The sequence below is a fragment of the Watersipora subatra genome, chromosome 11 (assembly GCF_963576615.1).
Source record: "Watersipora subatra chromosome 11, tzWatSuba1.1, whole genome shotgun sequence".
In the NCBI taxonomy this organism is placed as follows: domain Eukaryota; kingdom Metazoa; phylum Bryozoa; class Gymnolaemata; order Cheilostomatida; family Watersiporidae; genus Watersipora; species Watersipora subatra.
The window spans coordinates 8,034,415-8,053,558 of NC_088718.1; the positions used below are offsets into that span (position 1 = coordinate 8,034,415).

The following is a 19,144-nucleotide window of genomic DNA, read 5'->3' on the forward strand; positions in this document are numbered from 1 at the left end:
ATATATATATATATATATATATATATATATATATCGGTTGGTTGAGCACTCTGTGAGAGGTGCGGCACTACTAGCCTTTGTGCAAAGCTCATCACTTTTGTGATTTGAGCACTCTGGTGCCAGCACATTGACTTTCTTAAAGTCTGTGAGGCAACCTAGTTGTTTCATGGCAGGAAGTCAACTCTCATTGGTAATGGGATTTGTGTCCCTTGCCAAAGCTCTTAGCTGCACTGATGAGGCTTCAATAACCGAAACAGTACTGTCTGTAGCATGAGTATATGCTCCCTTACTTCGGTTTGGTTGAGCACTCTGTGAGAGGTGCTGCACTACTAGCCTTCGTGCAAAGCTCATCACTTTTGTGATTTGAGCACTCTGGTGCCAGCACATTGACTTTCTTAAAGTCTGTGAGGCAACCTAGTTGTTTCATGGCAGGAAGTCAACTCTCATTGGTAATGGGATTTGTGTCCCTTGCCAAAGCTCTGAGCCGCACTGATGAGGCTTCAATAACCGAAACAGTACTGTCTGTAGCATGAGTATATATATATATATATATATATATATATATATATATATATATATATGCATATTATTAATAAATAATATTGACACATATTATTGATACATTTTATTGATAAAATTTACTGTTACATTTTATTGTTATATATATACATATATATATATATATATATATATATATATATATATATATATATATATATATATATATATATATTTATTTTCCTTTTTTATATATAGGCCTACATATATATATATATATATACCAATGTAGCATGAGTATGTATACATATTTATTTATATATATAAATATATATACATACTCATGCTACATTGGTATATATATATATATATATATGTATATACAGAAAAGAAAAATAAATATATATATAGTATGAATTTATATATATATAACAATAAAATGTAACAGTAAAATGTATCAATAAAATGTATCAATAATATGTATTAATATTATGTATTAATAATATGCATCAATAATATAATAGATCAATAGTTTATATTAATAATGTATATCAATAATATACATCAATAATATATATCAAGCTCAAAGTTTGCTCAAAGCTACTAAAATCTCACATCGTGCTGGATTTGAACTAGCATGGAATGCAACCACAGGTTTGTAATCCAATGGTCTAACCACGAGTGTACGAAGGCTCGTACAATTCTTAGCTTTTACTATATACATCCCTTTTCCAAATTCAAACGCTAAATTGACCAATTAGTTGAAACTCTATGAATTCTGTTCACTCTATGAAACGCAATGATTTTTTTGCTCCTCACCGTACCAGGGCTAATTTGCTTTTTGCAAAACCATACCAACACTAATTTCTATCGAAATTAAAGTTGAACGATTGCATCTCAGTTCAAGGTCATCTGTTGTGGTAAAAACTGGTTTGCAAACAAATAATGATGAAACTTTGCTAAAATTCGTACTAAAACATTCTTCAAGTATGTTTTCAGTAAGCTAAAGTCATATGAGTTAGATTCAGCATATATATTAAACGTCTTTGGAAGTAAGAACTCTGCACGTGGTACATTGTAATGTTACATTTTCTTGCAGAGCATAAAAAATTAACTAAAGGTCTTGTAGGTAACTATAGTTACTAACACATTGTTAACACAATTGTTAACAATTAGTTAACACATTGTTTTGTTACTATTTTTAATGATGATGATTTTGATGGTTATTGACAGCCAGTGATTGCATTAGATAATTACTATAGGTTTCTATACCACCGTATACGATATTTTCGCCTTATGATGCTAACACTGAAATGAACTAAAATCATATAATCGTAAACTAAATAATGTTTTATTGTAATCGTAGCAGAACAGACTATTTTTAACCATTACTCAATAATGATTTCACATTTACAGCCATTACATTTACATCATTACAGTCAATCCTTGTGAATCCTTTAGAATGTATATTTCATAATGAGATGTGTATGATCGATTGGTTTTACATTATAGAATTTTGCGTGCACGCTGAGTACTTACATTAAAATCAGAACATAAAAAATTTGAATTGATAAGAGATGTCTACGCAACTTGCAATCTACAAAAAGATATACAGAAACCTTAAAGTTATTTGTAAAGATTGAAATAAGATAACTCATTTGATAGACTTGGAACTAGAAGAAGTCTCATCACTGTTCATGCTAGCCTCATCTTGAGAAATAGTTGGTTTATATAGTCTGAGAGCTATAGCAGTGCATACAAGGGAGATAAACTTGAGCGAAAGAGTTAACAATGTAACTCGTAGTGTCAGTTCCTTGGTGTCATACACCCAACACAAACCATTGGAACCACAGCCACCTTTCCATACGAGACAACTAGCATCAAACATGGCTCCAAACAGCAGTGGACCAGGTACACTACCTGTAATAAAGAGCATTTGGTAAAGTATGCTTGCATGAAATTGAATTTCAAGTCTTTATCTGGTGTAATTTTCAGCTGCATGTTTTTAGACTTTAATTCACATTACTCTATGTATTATTTTTTCAAGAAATCCAATTTTTTTCACGACCAAACACGAGCGAAGCGATTGTTTGGGAGCTTTATGATAAATGCACATGTGCACACAACTCACGAAAATTATTCATCAACACCGTCGCAAACCCTTGTACCGAAATCTCGTCCACAAATTTTACCATTTTTCAATGGAGTTGTTTAAGTATAATAACGATACAAAACACATATAAACCTATTCAATAATGTTATCAAGTCTTTGAAATTTGTAGACAATTTTCTAAACCTTACCCATCTGATCGGATTATACATAAATAGACAGATTAATTTGGCCTAAAATCACCAATAAAACTTGACAAGCATTTTTTAATCAAAATGAAAACCGGCCAACGAAATGCCGATAAAGCCGTGCGACAGAGAGTAGAACAATTAAGTCGTGCGCATTTCACCAGAAAAATATGCACATTTCACCAGTCTATGGCATTGTCCAATTGCCGAAGGTTTCTGTTTTTAGCGTAGAAGTACTAAAAAGTAATCGTTTCTTTTTTGCCAATTTTAAAGTAACTGATATTTTGGACACTTATAAAGAGTACTTTGGTATTCCAACTGATGTCCAAAGCAGTGAAAATAAAGGAAATGATGATGATATCTTTTTAACAATTCTTACAAAATTATTAAAATATTTAATTATAAGAATAATTATTGGATTTCATAAGATTATTATAAGATTTAATTATAAAAATAGTCATTCGAATTTACAAGATCAAAGTATATAGTGGCCGATAGTGCGCAATATGTTACTGTTATTATTTTTCTAAAGATTTTGTTGATGATGCTACAGCTGTGCCCAATATTGCGGTACTGCCAAGCCATTTTTAATATCTGCAAAATTAAGTAATAGGCCTACATTTTTTTTATAGATATTCATCTATTTCTATGACAACCAACTAAAATCTGTTTAGATTGTTTAATTCAGCATAACATTTTGGATATAAATACAGAAATCTAGATAAATGTCACAACTTCTTGATGTTGGTTGCTATGACGTTTTGAAATGTAAACAAAATTGTGCATTGGTTTTCATTTATCAGACTTTAACACCAGTTCTCTCAAAACTATGTTTTCGAACTAATGGTAAACATGCATTCAGTTTATTGACCATAGAATCTGCTGTAATTAAGCTGGAATCAAGTTTTTTTTCAAATTAACTGAGAATTTTTTTTCTCTGCTAGTGTAGATAACTTTAAATTTTTGCGATCATGACCCATTTCTTCACTTTGGTTACAGATCGCTGTCAAAACCATTTTGCATTCAACACAACCAACTTTCAAACTGTGTATATTACACAGCAGCTTGCCATTTTACTTCTAATATTGCATTTCTCCTATTGCAGGGAAGAGATATAAACTTATAATATTTTTCTTTCATTGATGCTGTTTGTTGTACATAATAACACCCAGTACATTACAGCTACCATTGCAGCTACTATTGCAGTTATCCTATTGCACTGCAGTGCCATTTGACTGCTAATATTGCATTTCTCAACCAGCAGTACCCTTTCTTTTTCCATTATCACTTTGGTCGCGGGCTGTATGACAGGGGAATTTATAGCTGGATATTTAGTAGCTCAAGGGTTGACGAAGTTCTAATTTGATGGTTTATTGTATTATTATAGAGTTTGTATCAGATTTAATTGTAAAATGATCATGAGTTTATGCACTCATTTATGTTTCATCGCACTACATTTTTAGATGCAATGTCACTAAAATTATTAATTTAATTCATTATAACATAAATCAGCAAAACATTTTAGTGTGTCTCTGTGTGATATGTAATGCAAATGGAAAATGAATATGCAATATATTTGTTAGAACATCTGAACATGCTCCTAGTGTGAACAGAAAGTGAACTGGCATCCTATAATTCTTTAGTGGATCTGAATGTGATATGTAATGGGAACAGAAAGTAGACTCATAATGCATTTGTTAGGGCAGCTAATCATGATATGTAGTGCAAACAGAAGATGAACGGGCAACACACTAATGTGGTTAGTGCGGTTAGTTGGCAACACGGTTAATGCATATGTACATAATATGTCATGTGAGCATAAAATGCTCTTGCATACATTTTAACACATTTGATATCAACTGTGAATGTCTACAAGCTTTTTGCTAGTTAAATAAAATCTGAATAAAAATGGAATTACTGTAAAATCTCTAACTGAAAGCTATGCCATTCTATTTTTCAACCCTTATAGCGTAGTGTCTGTCAAATAGAGGTGGCGTTCCATTAGAAGTTTTATTTGATTCGTCAGACAGATGGACAACAAAAGAGAAGGGAACAATCCTACATACCTAGAAACCTTAGAAAGACCATCTGCACAGCCATGCTGTAGGTACGCAGCTCTGCTGATACAACCCTGTCAACATGTATGGAACTTGGTTACAAATAACAACATTGAAATGTCTTATGTTACAAGTCAAGCTCCTAAACTGTGTGTACACTAGTTGATAACCTCTGATTCGCTTTGGGATAACTTTTGCGACTGACAATTCGCTTCCTAAGGGAGCATATTGACCAATCTACACTGATGATTGATACTCCACACACAAATACATTCATCATCCTCATTGGTTATCAGCATACGCTTGTCTTTTTCACGTTTAAAATTGAACTACATCCGTATGTGCCCTGATTGGTTGTTGCAACTGAACAAACATTTACAAATTGAACAAGTTCAAACTGCAGTTCGGTCAAATTCGAAAACATTGTAGCCAACGGCAAAGCTGCAAGTCGCAGTTGAAATATTGTTACAGATAAATGAATGTTCTTCAACTAAGATGTTTTTATTTAATTATAAAAAAGGTTATTTAAATGTAATTTTAAATTACTAATAGTAGGCTTAAAATAAAAATGCAACAATAGCAGTAGTTTTGTAGTTTCTAACAGTTTTGTTTTAGATTTTACTAATTAGAGAAGTTAAAATTACTAACTTGCTTTTAGTAAGGTTTATCATCTTAGTATTAAACAACAGATTTTAAAAATATTTCATAGCAAAAATTATAATCAACAGTGCATGATCAATTTGTAAATTTCATACAATTCTTTCATCTTCGCAACAGAATAGTGTGCAAAGGTCTAAACATGCTTATTGGAGTACCATGACCTAATTCAACGCCTTTCATAGAGAACACATTTCTAAAGCCAAGGTGGTGATTGTGTAGTAAATAGTCAGAACATAATGCAACATGTGGGAGAAAAAAGGACAGTTTGGGCATCAAAATGTGCAAACAATTATCTTGGTGGGAAATTTGTATAGTGATAAGTAAAGGGGCTATAATTTTACACATTAGGGGACAGTAAAAATACAAAAGTATAAGCATTGAAGTAACATAGAAAAGGCAATTCCATACCTGAGAGATGCAACTGTCATTGAAGTTGACAGTGAAAATGCTGTGACAAACTGAAGGAATCCAAAAGGTATAAGAACGCTGTATAGCAATTTACACTTGACATCGCATCTGCCACTTTTGACCTCACCACTGCCAGCATCTCGTATTAAAGGGCAGGTGCAGTTGTGAAACACCTACAGCAGAGATAGAAATGGATTATAGGATAAATTTTAGGTAAAACTAAAATGTTTTGTTTATTTTTACTGTGACCGATAATTGTGTAATGATGTAATGGTCTCAGGCTCTACCGTTTGGCTATTATCACACCATTTTACTACACTTTCATAAGCAGAATAGTTTTCACAGTCAGAAGAAAATGGAAAATCTGTTAACATTGTGAACTACATAAAGCAGAAATATTTAGATAGAAACCTGTATAAAGTGTCTGAAAGCACTTTGTAATTTTTATACATAAGTTTGGTCAAAGTAAAATAATATGATACTTTATTCTTATAGAATGGGTAGCATCCAGCAATTCTAAACTTTTCAAATATTCATTTAAACTCGGTTTAATTTTTTGTGCCGTTAGTGCGAACTTTCAAAGATTTTGTAATTTTTGGAATGTGAAATCATGAACTAATCGCTACTTTGCGATAAAAATAGATAATACGGACATAGGGTTACAAATGTAGATTGAATCGGAGTAGACTTCTTGTTGTGCTCACCTTTACTCCGTCTCTATTTTCATAGCTTTCTTGGCTACAGCCAGCATGGCAAGGAGAGAAATATTGCACATCATCGGCACAAACTGGATCATACAGAGTTGTGGTGCATTCGCATGCATCATTGCATGAAGCTGTCAATTCAGGAGTTATCAGCTCATTTTTACTAAAAATATGAAGAAGATAATTTCTTAGCAATGCCAACCGAAACCTCAACAGCAATGACACATATTCAACTCAATAGCAAAACCCATTAAAACACTAATTTATCTTCATGTACTTTTGCAAAAAAATCAAACAGATCTGTTGGCCAATTTCTTCCAAAAACATAGCAAGTCTTTTATCAGTAATTGCGGAAATTCCTGTTTAGAAGTCATCCTTGTTAGTTCTATTATATTTTTTCTGTTTTTTCTTTTAGCGTTTGTTAATATGAGTGCTCATAGTCAACAAGATTCTTAACACTGCTCAGAATTTACAAAACTTCAGCGTAAACAATGAAGCAAATGCAAAAGTTCTTTCTGTTAAGAAGTCATCTATGATATTTCTGTTATCTTTTTTTTGTAATGTTTTTAGTAGAAGTGTTCATATTGTTCATGATTAACAACACTGTTCAAATTTTCCATAAATTCAGCACTGACAATAAAGCAAATGAATTGATCCGGAAAGCCAACTACTTAAAAGTCTAAATGTGAGTAAATATACATGTATTTACTTTTTCCCATAACACCATATTAAGGGCATCTTTATTTACATTCAATTTATTGATAGTGAGCCTATTATATATTTTTTAAGTGACACGGCATTGGAACAAGTGAAGGAAGTTGTACAAGTGGGCTGAAAGACTTGTTTGTGAAAAGCCAATCAGCCAGCCATATTAAAAGATTTTTTGGCATAATTATTTCGCAAATGAGAGAAGCTCAATAAGTGAAACTATGTAGTAGTGACACAATGGAGAGTGAGCCATTTACAGTCTGCTTCACTTACTTGTTATAATGAGTATTTATCCCAGCAAATTCTACATCTGGGCACCTTGCCAAGTAGACGGGAACCATGCACGTTGAAACAGCTGATACTATCAGGGAATATTTTAAAATTGATTTCAAACTAAAGTCCCAATTTTTGATTATGGCTCCACTAGCGCATTGACCAATCACAGCTGCCGGTACTGCCACAGCACCTGCCAAAAAAAGTCAATTGGTACAACTCAACCCCCAGACTCCTTAGCCAATACAAATCATGTGTCAAACAAAGTTAAAAACTTGTCCATACATGTCCTTTCAAATTCTTTTGCATTTTATTTAATTTCAGAGATTTAATAAAACTGCTTTTTTATTTTTATGTAATATGAAGACCAAGATGTATGGCAGCTAAACAACAAAAATCTTAAAACTTCGGGATTTCTCAATACTTAAAATTAATACCTAGATTCTAGGTCTTTAGACTGTTGACAGTATCTGCTGCCAACATTACTAAAAGCGCAACTAGTTGTTTTCCTTTACTTTTGAAGATGTAAGTTGTAGTCAAATCATACCTAAAACAGCTAAATATTTCCATATACGTTTCAATATATTTCGAGTTTACAGATAATTTAATTTTTAATAGCTTCAACCAGCTATTTTTTGCCGTAAGACTGAACTAGAAGATTTTTATTTAGGTTAAATCGTGTAAATTTATGCTATCCTTTGCTATGATACAATGAGATATTTCCTGTTCGTGTATAAAAGTGTTCATAGTCATGTTGTTAATATCTATACATTTCGGAATTTTGTACGTAGTCATCTACTCATGAGATTTTGAAAGACCCTGAAGGTACCCAGTGATTTGAATTTGCTCAAGCTAACATTAAAATGAATGATTTGTCAGTAATCTGAAAGTGTTGAATGAATAAGGATGCACAACTATCAATCAGATAGTTATTCATACATGTCAGTTGCATTATTTTCTCCTGTTGGGTTTGCTATTTCAACAATTCATGGCAATCATAATATTATGCATGTATGCTGCAAGAGAGTTGAGATATTAAGTACATTAACAAATTAACAAGGTGTCCACAGTAATTGGTAAATAATCAGTTTGGAAGGAGCTAAAAAGTAACTTAGCTATCTAACATATTTAACTGCATTTTTGCTGTATGAAATAACTTGAATTAATTCTAATTTCTTCAAACATTGATATTAGAAATAGATACATATAGATGCTAAGAAGCCTCCTGTTTCACACATCTGAAATAAGGTAACAACTTTTTAGCAGCAATGGTGCTTGAAAGCTGTTTACTGACAATACTTTTAGTTATACCTTAGGAGTTGTCACATTTTAGTAAAAATGTTTCATAAAGTAACTGAGTTTTAGGAACATCTATAGATAGTACTACTTAGTCTACTTACGTATCATATATCGTACCTATTCTAAAAAAGATCATATAGCTTTAAAATGATCAAGCAAAATGAAGTTGAAACCTGTTTTATTTGGATTTAGACTTGATGCACGCTGACTTTTCATTTTGTATATAGAAAATGAAGTATATTAAAAATTAAATTTCATTTTATTCACAAAATTTAAAAAGAACTAACCCAGCGTTTTACCAAGATAAAAGGCTTACTAGGGCTTTCCCGGTCCTTGTGAAAGGCTATAAAAAGTTTTAACATGTCATCTAGTTCATATTCAGGATGGCGTATATACAATAACTACATTTAGTAGACAGCGCACATCAAACCTTTAATCAATGGAAACAGCTTAAATTTAATGCTAAATGAAACAAAACTTCATTCAGCAATAGGCCACCTTTCAAACTTACCTGTCAAGATGGCAGAATAACTTGGCGTGAGGTTAAACAGAACTACAAAGAGCTTTGGAAAGAAAGTCGCAAACCCCAGTACAATGGCTAGGTCAGTTGAGTTGGCTATAGAGATTAAGACATAGCATGGGTTCTTTAAGAGATATAAAGTAGTCTTAGGGAGACGGCTCCATGTCTGTCCAAACCCCGAATTCTTAATATGTTCATATACTCCATGGTCATGAGCTTCAGATATTTTTGCTTTCTTTATCTCTGCAGTATCTGAAACACAACTTATTACTGTATAAACATATTAACATAGCAACCATTCTGTTAGCTATCCAAGTGTTTCAGTCCAAATATGCTAATTTAAATTTTAAACTTGTGTTATTTTCTGCCTGTTGCTTTTTAACAACATATAATTTTAGGAATGAGCTAGTAAAACTTTTAACCAGTAACACAGGTTTTGAGAGATTTTAAAAAGTTCTTGAAAAGTTTCAGAAGTTTGTTTCTCATACAAAATAAAATAAACTACTAACCTGAGAACTCTGGAGGGAACAGGAAGAGTAGTAAACCCACAATTACTAATAGTACCATAGCGATGATAAAACCAAGCCACCAAGCTCCTACCCAGGCTGGATCATCAGGACTCAAACCACTGCAATATATTGCTAACTACTTATGTAACATCAAATGCTGTAGCGTAATAGGTTATTCAACTTGCAAAAAAACCAATTTATTTTTTCAAAATTACTAGCAAACTTTAAACTTTTCATCTAGTATCTAAATATAACTTATAAAATAAATTATAATACACATATAAATAAATATAATGCTGGCAGTAAAAATTGGATTTCTAAATACTACGTACTTTACTTATGCAATACTGACACAAATTTAAACACCAGTAAAACAACAATTTTTGCAGTTATTCTGTATATTTTGCACTCAACATTTTCGCAGTTTCTTTTTTCAATCAACAAGTTGTAACTGATGATGTGCTTGCAATAGCTAAATACTTTACCATTACTCTAAATCTTTGGTCAGAACTCTTATGAGTGACTCACTTTTTATAGTCCCATTCTAATTGCTTATTCATTATTCCTATTTTATACATGCCATTATTATATTATTTAAGATAAACCCTCTCACTCTCTCACCATTTTTGGTACTGATGAAGCATATCTAGCCAAGATTTGCAACATAACATCATTTATTGTATTGATCAAGTTAGGAACTATGCCAGCCTATTGTATCAGTGCATTTAGTAGTTAATTTTTAAACAAGAGAATACTAAGAAACATTCTAAAAGAGCATTACCTTGCTTTCAAAGTTAAACCAAAAAGAACATCTATTATAGTTCAACATACCGTTTTCAAAAAATTAATTATTACTCATAAACCATTCCTATTCAGAAAATTTATTGTTTTTCATATGCTGACTGAAGCAGAACTTGTTTTTAACTATATTTTATCCTTGAAGTGTATTTAGACTTGTCCACTTTGTGCATTTCTCTGGTGTCTCACTATAATGGTACATAACAAAAGACTATTAAGTGATTTCAAAAACTGTTTTAGAATTTTCAGCAGCTTTTTAGCCTACCACAAAATTTTGAGTAAAGGCTAACATATATGACATTGGCCTTTTATCATGTTGGTTGTAAGATCAGTCAGACAGGAGAAGATACATACTTTGGAGGACTGGATGGAAAGTCAACATAGATATCTAGAAAAGCTCCAGAACTTAAGAATCCAATAGCTGGACCCAGGACAGATCCACTGCTGAATATTCCTGAAGGGGAAATAACATATTCTACTTATCAATGGACTCAAACAACATAACACAGGATTAGGTAAGGAAAACAAGTTCCAGTATTTGCTTTTTTGAAGTTAGTTTTGAGGCCATCCTACATTGTGCACGGTGAGCATAAACTATGTGATAGCATATGCTGACTTTGTTGCAGCTGTCTTGGTGATCACTTGATTTTTGTCAGCTTTGGTGCCGATACTTTTCTTTTGGTTTAAACAGCAATTATAAGACTTAATAGTTGGTAATATCATAATTATTTCAATGTAGTAACATAATTTGTGAAATAATAAAGTTACAATTGATTGCCTGAATATTTTGTAACCAGTTAATGTTGCGAGCATTTTTTCATCCTCAAGTGCCTATCACAATGTTTTTCACAGAGTTACTTATTTAAAAGTAAAAATAACCTGATTGGCTTTAACATAATTAAGCCAAAACTTCAAGTTTTGGTCTCCTGCATAAAAAATTAACATTTTAAAGCCTGAAATAAAACTGACCAGATAATTGTCATTTATGGTCATTAAAAAAAGCTACCATTCAGTCAAAAAACTTAAGTGTGGTTGGCAAACAAAGTATTACTAGTGGCAACTTTAAATTTGTTACAATAAAAACTATTAGGACATCTAAAAATACAATTAAACTCAATTTATGTTTTTTGCTATGATTTGTTGATAATTTAATCACGTTTGCATCTTGTGAGATCTTTCCACATATTTGTTTATCTTGCATTGTAACAGCAATCCTTCGTTTTTTGTGACGTCATTCTATTGTTGTCTGCCATCTTTACGGACAACTTTTATCGTTAAAACATGAAGTTTCTGCAATTAATTATTGCAAACAATACTTCTGTTTGCAAGTTTTTTATTTTTGCATCAAAACAACACCAACAAATACTATTAATCAAAAGAATGACGATCGCTTTCTACCAAAATGGCGGCTTTTTCGTGGACGAGCGCATGTGCAAACAGTGTGATAACGTAAAAAAAAAACAATGGATAGTTGAAAGCCTTTAATTTTCTCTGCAGTATATCTAAAAATCTTGCTAGTGTTTATCTGAGTAATATCATTGGTCTATTTAGTTACATTAAGTAGCAGAGCAATGTAATTTATTGCATATATATACTAGATTTTTCCAAATGTTGTAATGAATCTTTAACTGCACCTCGCTTCAACAGCTATGTTAATTTGGTTAAGCATTCCGGCTTTTTTACCGAAGCCAAGATTTAGCAATCAACCCATTCTGTGGTACTCTGGCATCAATTGTCAGGGCTTTGAAAAAACTGATAGCTTTTTCTATGCCTAGTTTCAGTAGGTGGAGTAAAACATATTAAAGTAGCGGTTATCTACCCTTTCTCCAACAGTAGGACAACTCCGATTTTAATGACAGTGAACTAAGCAGACCCTTTGCAGCAGCATCAGGATAGTTTCATTACTGATAAAAATGCTGATGAAGATGACTATCATCAAAGGATACGCTAATTTACTGTTTTTTTAAGCAGTTAATACAACTACTAGTAAATCGATTTCCTAAAACCAACCAAAATGCTGAGACCTATTTTATTTCTTTGTAGATCTAGAACCAAGCTCATGAATCAATTTTTTATTTATTTACGAAATGAAAAATGTAGGCTACATACCAAGATAAAGTGCTGACTGAGCTGCTGTTGAGGTCAACTCTATAAAGGTCAAAGAGAGGGTGTATAGTGCTGCCCCTGTACAGCCATTTAGAATCTGTCCAATAATAAGCAGAGAAATGTACCTTCTTAGATAGGAGTTGCTACCATCCCCTGAGCTGCAGTCCGAGGAGAGTGGATCTACATGTATAACAGCAAAACAAAAATATACCAGCACGGCTGATCAAGAGAAAGCTAAAACATATTAGCACATTAATGAAACACCAAAACTGTTTCTTTTAGTGACAGTGAGGCTACGAATGATTGAAGAACATCCTAAATATGTTTGTGTTCTGTACACTCATAGGTCAATTGTAAAATAATAGGTGTTTAAGTTTGAGAGCACTTTGAGTGTGTTTCATGTATTCAACAGAATACCGATGCGACTCTTAAATTTTTTTGATGTTCTTTTGTGTAATTTTTTATCCCGATGATTTGCTAGAACACAAATTATGCAAAACTTTAAAATTCTCACTATGTAATATACGCCATACAGCTAAAATACACAAAAATACACATTATATTGTTATCTGCCATTACCTGTAAAATTTCTACTGTATTTTTATTGCTGCTACCTCTTTTAACACAAATTTTTTTTTCATCAAGTTTAATTAATTAAGAGTAAAAGTTATAATTATGTGTGATTTACATGTATGTCCATTGTTTAATGGCAATTTAGATGTCTATGTTAATCTTTATACTTATTTTCATCACTGTGTACTTCCTAAAACATCTATTGTGCAGTACAATAGAATAAAGATTTGTATAAACGATTTGAAATAGTTATCAGAGAAGTAGCAAATTACCTGATGCAACCTTTATTTTGAAAATGCATGCATCGCTTCTTGTAAATCACCATAATTATTCAAAACATGATAGTCCAAAATGCTTTAATAAAATACTACTTGGTCAACAGTGTGATGAGACTACCATCAGAAGAGCATAACTCCTTCCAAAGGTAAAGGCTAGGGAAAAGTTATTTTATTACATTTGATGAGTTAAGTTCTAAAAGGTGTTGTAGTATGCAGTTAGGGTTGTATGCCTTTGCTGCTGCAAGGTTAGGCAACTCTTGCTCTCCATCCAGTCATACCTTTTGTACCTAATTTGGAAAACTGAGTCCAGTTTTACACTAGCTTTAAAATACAAATGGTGGTCATGCTAATCTGAATTTGCTGAGACAGGAAGATTAACAGCAATATCATGAGCAGCAGTCACTTACCAACATTGGAGTTACCCTCTCATTTAGAAGCAAAAGTAATTTCAACCAATTTATATGGGTAGAAGAGCTTTACCAGAACAATTTTTGCTTTACTTACATTTTTTATGCATTAGAATCGGTTTATTAATTTTAAATGTTTAAATATTATGACTGAAAGAGATTGCACAAATTATTTATGTTTAGTTATCTTAAAAAATAAGGCAGTTCGGCATTTTAACATAGACTAATACATGCCGTACAGATGTGTTAGTAGTTGGCTATAATTTTAGGTTTGAACAAAATGACAGACTAACGAATGCAAATCCAAATTAGTTTCAGCATCGATTTTAGTTGTAACTTGTTTAAAGCTGTCAAGGTTCCAAAGGTGTCTATTTTAAATAAGTTTAAGGATGAACTTGCAAAACATTTCTATAGACTTTTTTTTAAGTGATAATTTTCGATTATCTTTGGTTGTTTTTGATTTTTGAGGTGAGCTGATTGCCAAGATGTTTTCAAATTAAAATCTACAAAATTTTATAGAGATTAAAATGCTTAGAAGACAAATATGTGCAAAATGATGTAATCAGTTGCGTTCAAGTCGAAGCATTACGCATCTCTATTCTGAGGGTCTCTTTGTCTTTCACTTGACCTAAGCGTTTAAATTGCTATCCGGATATATTGATTTTTATCTTAAAACATTGAGGCAATCACATCACCTCAAACATTCAAAACAATTGCAAATGATAAAAAATACCTATACTTTTTGATAAAATTTACTAAAATTTTCAAAAGGTTGATCTTTAAACTATGAATACTTTTTTGATTATAATTAAATAGCAGAATAGAAAATTCAACACTTACTTTCTAGATGACAGAGACTAGAAACATTTGCATGACTTGTTGCACCAGTAGGTTGGTACATTGGTGAAGTGAACTGTGCCAGACACATCATGAAAAGCCCTAGACACATAACCAGAGAGCTGACAGCTAAAATTCTAGGTTGGTGTCCAATTGATCCATAATATCCAATAAAAATCACCTGCAAAGCAATTAAAAAGCTAAACATATTCCATGTATTTTGTATAACTTTTGAGTAAACAATAGACATGTGAACTGTAATGCAGATTATTGTTTCGGTGGGAAAAATAGCATTTGGGTGAACTCAGAACAACCCTATAATATGTATATATATATATATATATATTTAAACAAATATATATATTACATATTACATATATAGTACTTTATTAGCAATAATTTCATTTCAAAAATAAAAATGCTTTTCACGTTAGGCCATAAAACAACTACAAATAATTTGCAACGTATCCGTCAAATTTTTCTATCTGGTGCCATAAAACTGTCATATAATGAGTTAAGTTAGTGTGACATGCTGTTTATAAGATTAAAAGAACAATAGACGATTGTGACAATGTCAACACGTAGCAGTCATGCTAGTGGCGATTGTGTAGATTACTTGTACATTACTTGTGTAGATTACATGAGCTGTTACAGCTAGGGTATATATACCTTAAAGATTTTTGCTACCATCTGCTGCTGTCTCTTGGCTATATCTAGCCTGATTCTTCAGCCTTTACTCAAAAATCGACTTAGCTTAATTTATTGACCGTCAAAAAAGATCTTTGTAATATTTAGTGTACTCCCAATTTGCTGGTTTGGGACCATTCAAAAAAATTTAACAAGAGTAAGTTTAAGAGACATTGCAAACATGGTTCTACTCAATTTGAGATCAGAACTACTTAAAATTGTATAAAACTACATTATTTTATGCATAAATAGAAAATACAGATCTTTAGCAACAAAGCATAGATGAACCATACCAGAATATTATACAACTTAAAAAGAATATATACAACATGTGTACCAAGTAAACGTAAGCAACTGTCACAAAACTGAAGCGCTCAATGAAGAGATAATCACAAATCGTCACCACAAATCTTATGCTATCTCAATATCTATGTGAATTGTAGTTTTACACGTGTTCAAGTTATGATAACAGCCTCTACTAACTGCAAAAGATTATCATGTTTTTCTAACCTCTTAGGTATATAATGAGCCTAAAGGAATGGCCACATAGCACAAAGTACCGTACCTGAGGAGCACAGACTTCTTTTCAATCAACAAGCTCAGGAAGTTAACAGAGGAACTCAAATTAAAAGATAAAGCAGAGCAATCATAAATACTAACTTCTACCATCACTAGATCCATTTATTGTATCAAAGTTGAACTCACCACAACGCCTACTGTTATGTCAAAAGTTACAAATATGAGGCTACTTTCTCTGCTTGTGAGTTGATATCTTCTCTCGTACATCACTGCATTGCTTCCATTTATTCCATTGGCAGCAAACCCTACATTTAGAATTGATACAATGCATTAAAGTGACTGAAACTTCTGGACACCTGCTAAAGCATTTCAACATGTAGCCACTGTGCTCTGAATAGACGTGTTCTTACTTTGCAATATTAAAGGGACAATGTAGTTTCTGGCATTCCTAAATTTGTTGGTACCTTGTGATTTGTTCTTCCTGACATCTTGATCAATTATAAATATACACCATATGATCACAAATTTAAAACTACTACAAAACTAATGTAGCATTGCGTGTCAAATATATTATACTACATGGTATAGTAGTACTTCATAATAATATAATCAAGCAAGGGCAACTCCTATATACAAATCACTGACCATCAATACTATTAACTCATCCTAGCTCGTGGTATTTATAAACTGCTAGTTTTTGTCTGTTACTATATTTAGAGTGCGCAGATGTGTTATTTCTAGCCCTAGGACCAAATTGTGTGTTACATCACGGGATATCATAAAAAGTGACTGGGTTCATTTACTCACACAAACACCCTATAACTATTGCTGGTAGTCTTGCTCTTGCCAACTCACAGAATTCTGACTACATCATAAATTAACTAAATTTTGCACGATGTGAGACACTATTAGATTTAAAGTTAGCCGTGCAGATAACATACAGTCATTTCTAATGTAAGTGTTACGTATGGCCATAGGTGTTTTTTGTTATAATAGAACAATTTTGCTGCTTTTACGGTTTCTTTCATCTACCAACAATTCAGTATTTATATTGCATTACAAAAGAAGACTGTAAACAATCATGAGCAATGCTGCCTTATTAACTGAGAAACAATAAGCTGCACCACTTTGATTTTTACATTGAGCTGCCCACTAGTAAGCCATATAGTTATCTTTCTATGACAGCATTTTAGAACAACCTTTTCACACAGTGTGTGCTTAGTGGATCTCTCTCACCTTGTTTGCTCTAAAAGAGGCATATGAAATCAATCTGTTTGTAATAAATATATTTGTTTTAAATCCACAGACACTTTTTGAGGATATCTTTAATTTGTTAAAAATACTTGTTTTTCAAATCAACTTTGTTCAAAAAGCTTGCCAAATATACCACTGCCAGAAATTTTACAGAAAATATTTGTTTGAAACTATTGTTTATAAATAACAAGGCAACTTTTGCATAGATCTTGAGTTTAAGATAATATTTGATATTTTGTATAACAAAATAACAGTGTAAAACTTGCAGGACTTTCAAAAACTAAAAGATTAAATAAATTATGTATATATGCCTATTTTGGTACAATCGAAAAACCTTGTAAAGCATAGAAGGTCCAAGCACTTCAAAAAAATAGCTGTCTGCATACAGAAATCACAATGTGTAGGCAAAACATCCAATAAATTACAGTTTGGGTAGACTTTGACAGATAAATTGTTATTAATTTTATTCAAATACTTACCATAGACATCCCACAATCAAAAACCTGACATGAAGCTTAACATAAAATTAGTTACATAATTGTAATGATGAAATGAGTAGGTCTGCCAGTGGCTGAATCTGAAAACTGAGCCAATCTTCAGTTGAGTAATCTTTACTTTGTTTATGTATTGGTTGTGCCCTTTTATATCATCAATTACCTTTATTTAGTTATGAAGTTACTTAAAGCTTTTTATTAAATAAAAATGCTATTTATCTGGAAATATGCACAAAGATTATAACTCCATAATTATGGTAAAGGTTTTTGTCTGTAGCATCAACATCTTTAGAAAGTCTGCAAATAATCGAGAATCCTATTTTAATTCAACATCTTTTGATTTAGATAAATACATGACAAATGACAAGGAGTTGTCTACTTTCCACAACTGCTCTTTCAAGGCCTCAAAATGCTCCTTTTTACTCTTTGCCTAGTATAGCTATTTCTTCCAGTTATAATGTCATTCGACATCTAAATTGATGGTACACTTGGCTTAAAGCATTCTTGAGCCAGTATAAAGAATACTTTTGACTATAATTAGTAGTTTCTCAGATGTAAAACCGAAAATCAGTCATGTTTAACTAAAGGTTCACTATTGACTGAGTCTGTCAAAATCTACCACAATTATTTGCTCATCTTCACTGACAAGCAGTCTATGAAAGGTTTAGTGGTTTGCTCAACTTAAGCAAAGTCTTACCTTGAATTAGAGCAAAAAGTGTGATAACAACCAATGATGCTTTTGCATTGGCAAATCTCTGCAGCCATTTTGGTCGACATTTTGTTGTGTAACCACAGGATGTATTGACTAATTCTGTCACTTCTTTGCTGCGTATAGTACTTGCCACAGTCAATTCCATGTCTAAAAGAGACAAAAGCTGATTTGAATTCATGGACTCAGCGTTGAACTCAACATTGCATTCCTGTTTGATAAAAAAACTAAATTATAGTCGTTTCTTACTGATGATGGCAGCTTTAGCAGCAGTTAATACAAAACTTGTTACATAGATTTTATAAGCCTTTATGTATAGCTTGCTTTGGTAGGGAGTTCAGGAGACCAGCAGTAAAAATATGAGAAACCAGCAGAAGAAGTTATAAACCTAAAATGCGTCTCTAGATTAATGCAACAAATCTTTCATTAAAGCTGAACTTTAAAGAGAGAGTGATAGCTTTAATATTTATACTAAAGTTTCTATATGGGCTTCAGAGATTTTTACCTATAGCTTACATCATTAGACAACAATTTTGAAGCACTAGCAG

At 32.2% G+C, this 19,144-nt stretch overlaps 1 protein-coding gene across 1 annotated transcript; it reads right to left on the reverse strand.

The window, feature by feature from the left end:
* Positions 1-1,891: 1,891 nt before the first annotated feature.
* LOC137407771 (solute carrier organic anion transporter family member 4C1-like) lies at positions 1,892-18,744 on the reverse strand. The gene is made up of 12 exons (XM_068094153.1): positions 18,585-18,744; positions 16,326-16,444; positions 14,937-15,114; positions 12,842-13,018; positions 11,087-11,186; positions 9,935-10,053; positions 9,417-9,677; positions 7,607-7,799; positions 6,626-6,788; positions 5,922-6,094; positions 4,863-4,927; positions 1,892-2,418 (listed from the first exon to the last, which is right to left on the reverse strand). The coding sequence occupies exons 1-12, from the start codon at positions 18,742-18,744 to the stop codon at positions 2,153-2,155; spliced, it is 1,974 nt and encodes a 657-aa protein (XP_067950254.1). The 3' UTR covers positions 1,892-2,152.
* Between the last annotated feature and the right edge of the window lie 400 nt (positions 18,745-19,144).

Excerpts from the sequence above, each read along its gene's own strand:
- LOC137407771 (XM_068094153.1), bottom strand. The coding sequence starts at position 18,744 with ATGGAATTGACTGTGGCAAGTACTATACGCAGCAAAGAAGTGACAGAA. Across the intron at positions 15,115-16,325 it reads ACATAACAGTAGGCGTTGTG|GTGATTTTTATTGGATATTA; the intron begins GTGAGTTCAACT and ends ATTGCTTTGCAG. Across the intron at positions 6,789-7,606 it reads ATAAATACTCATTATAACAA|TAAAAATGAGCTGATAACTC; the intron begins GTAAGTGAAGCA and ends TCATATTTTTAG.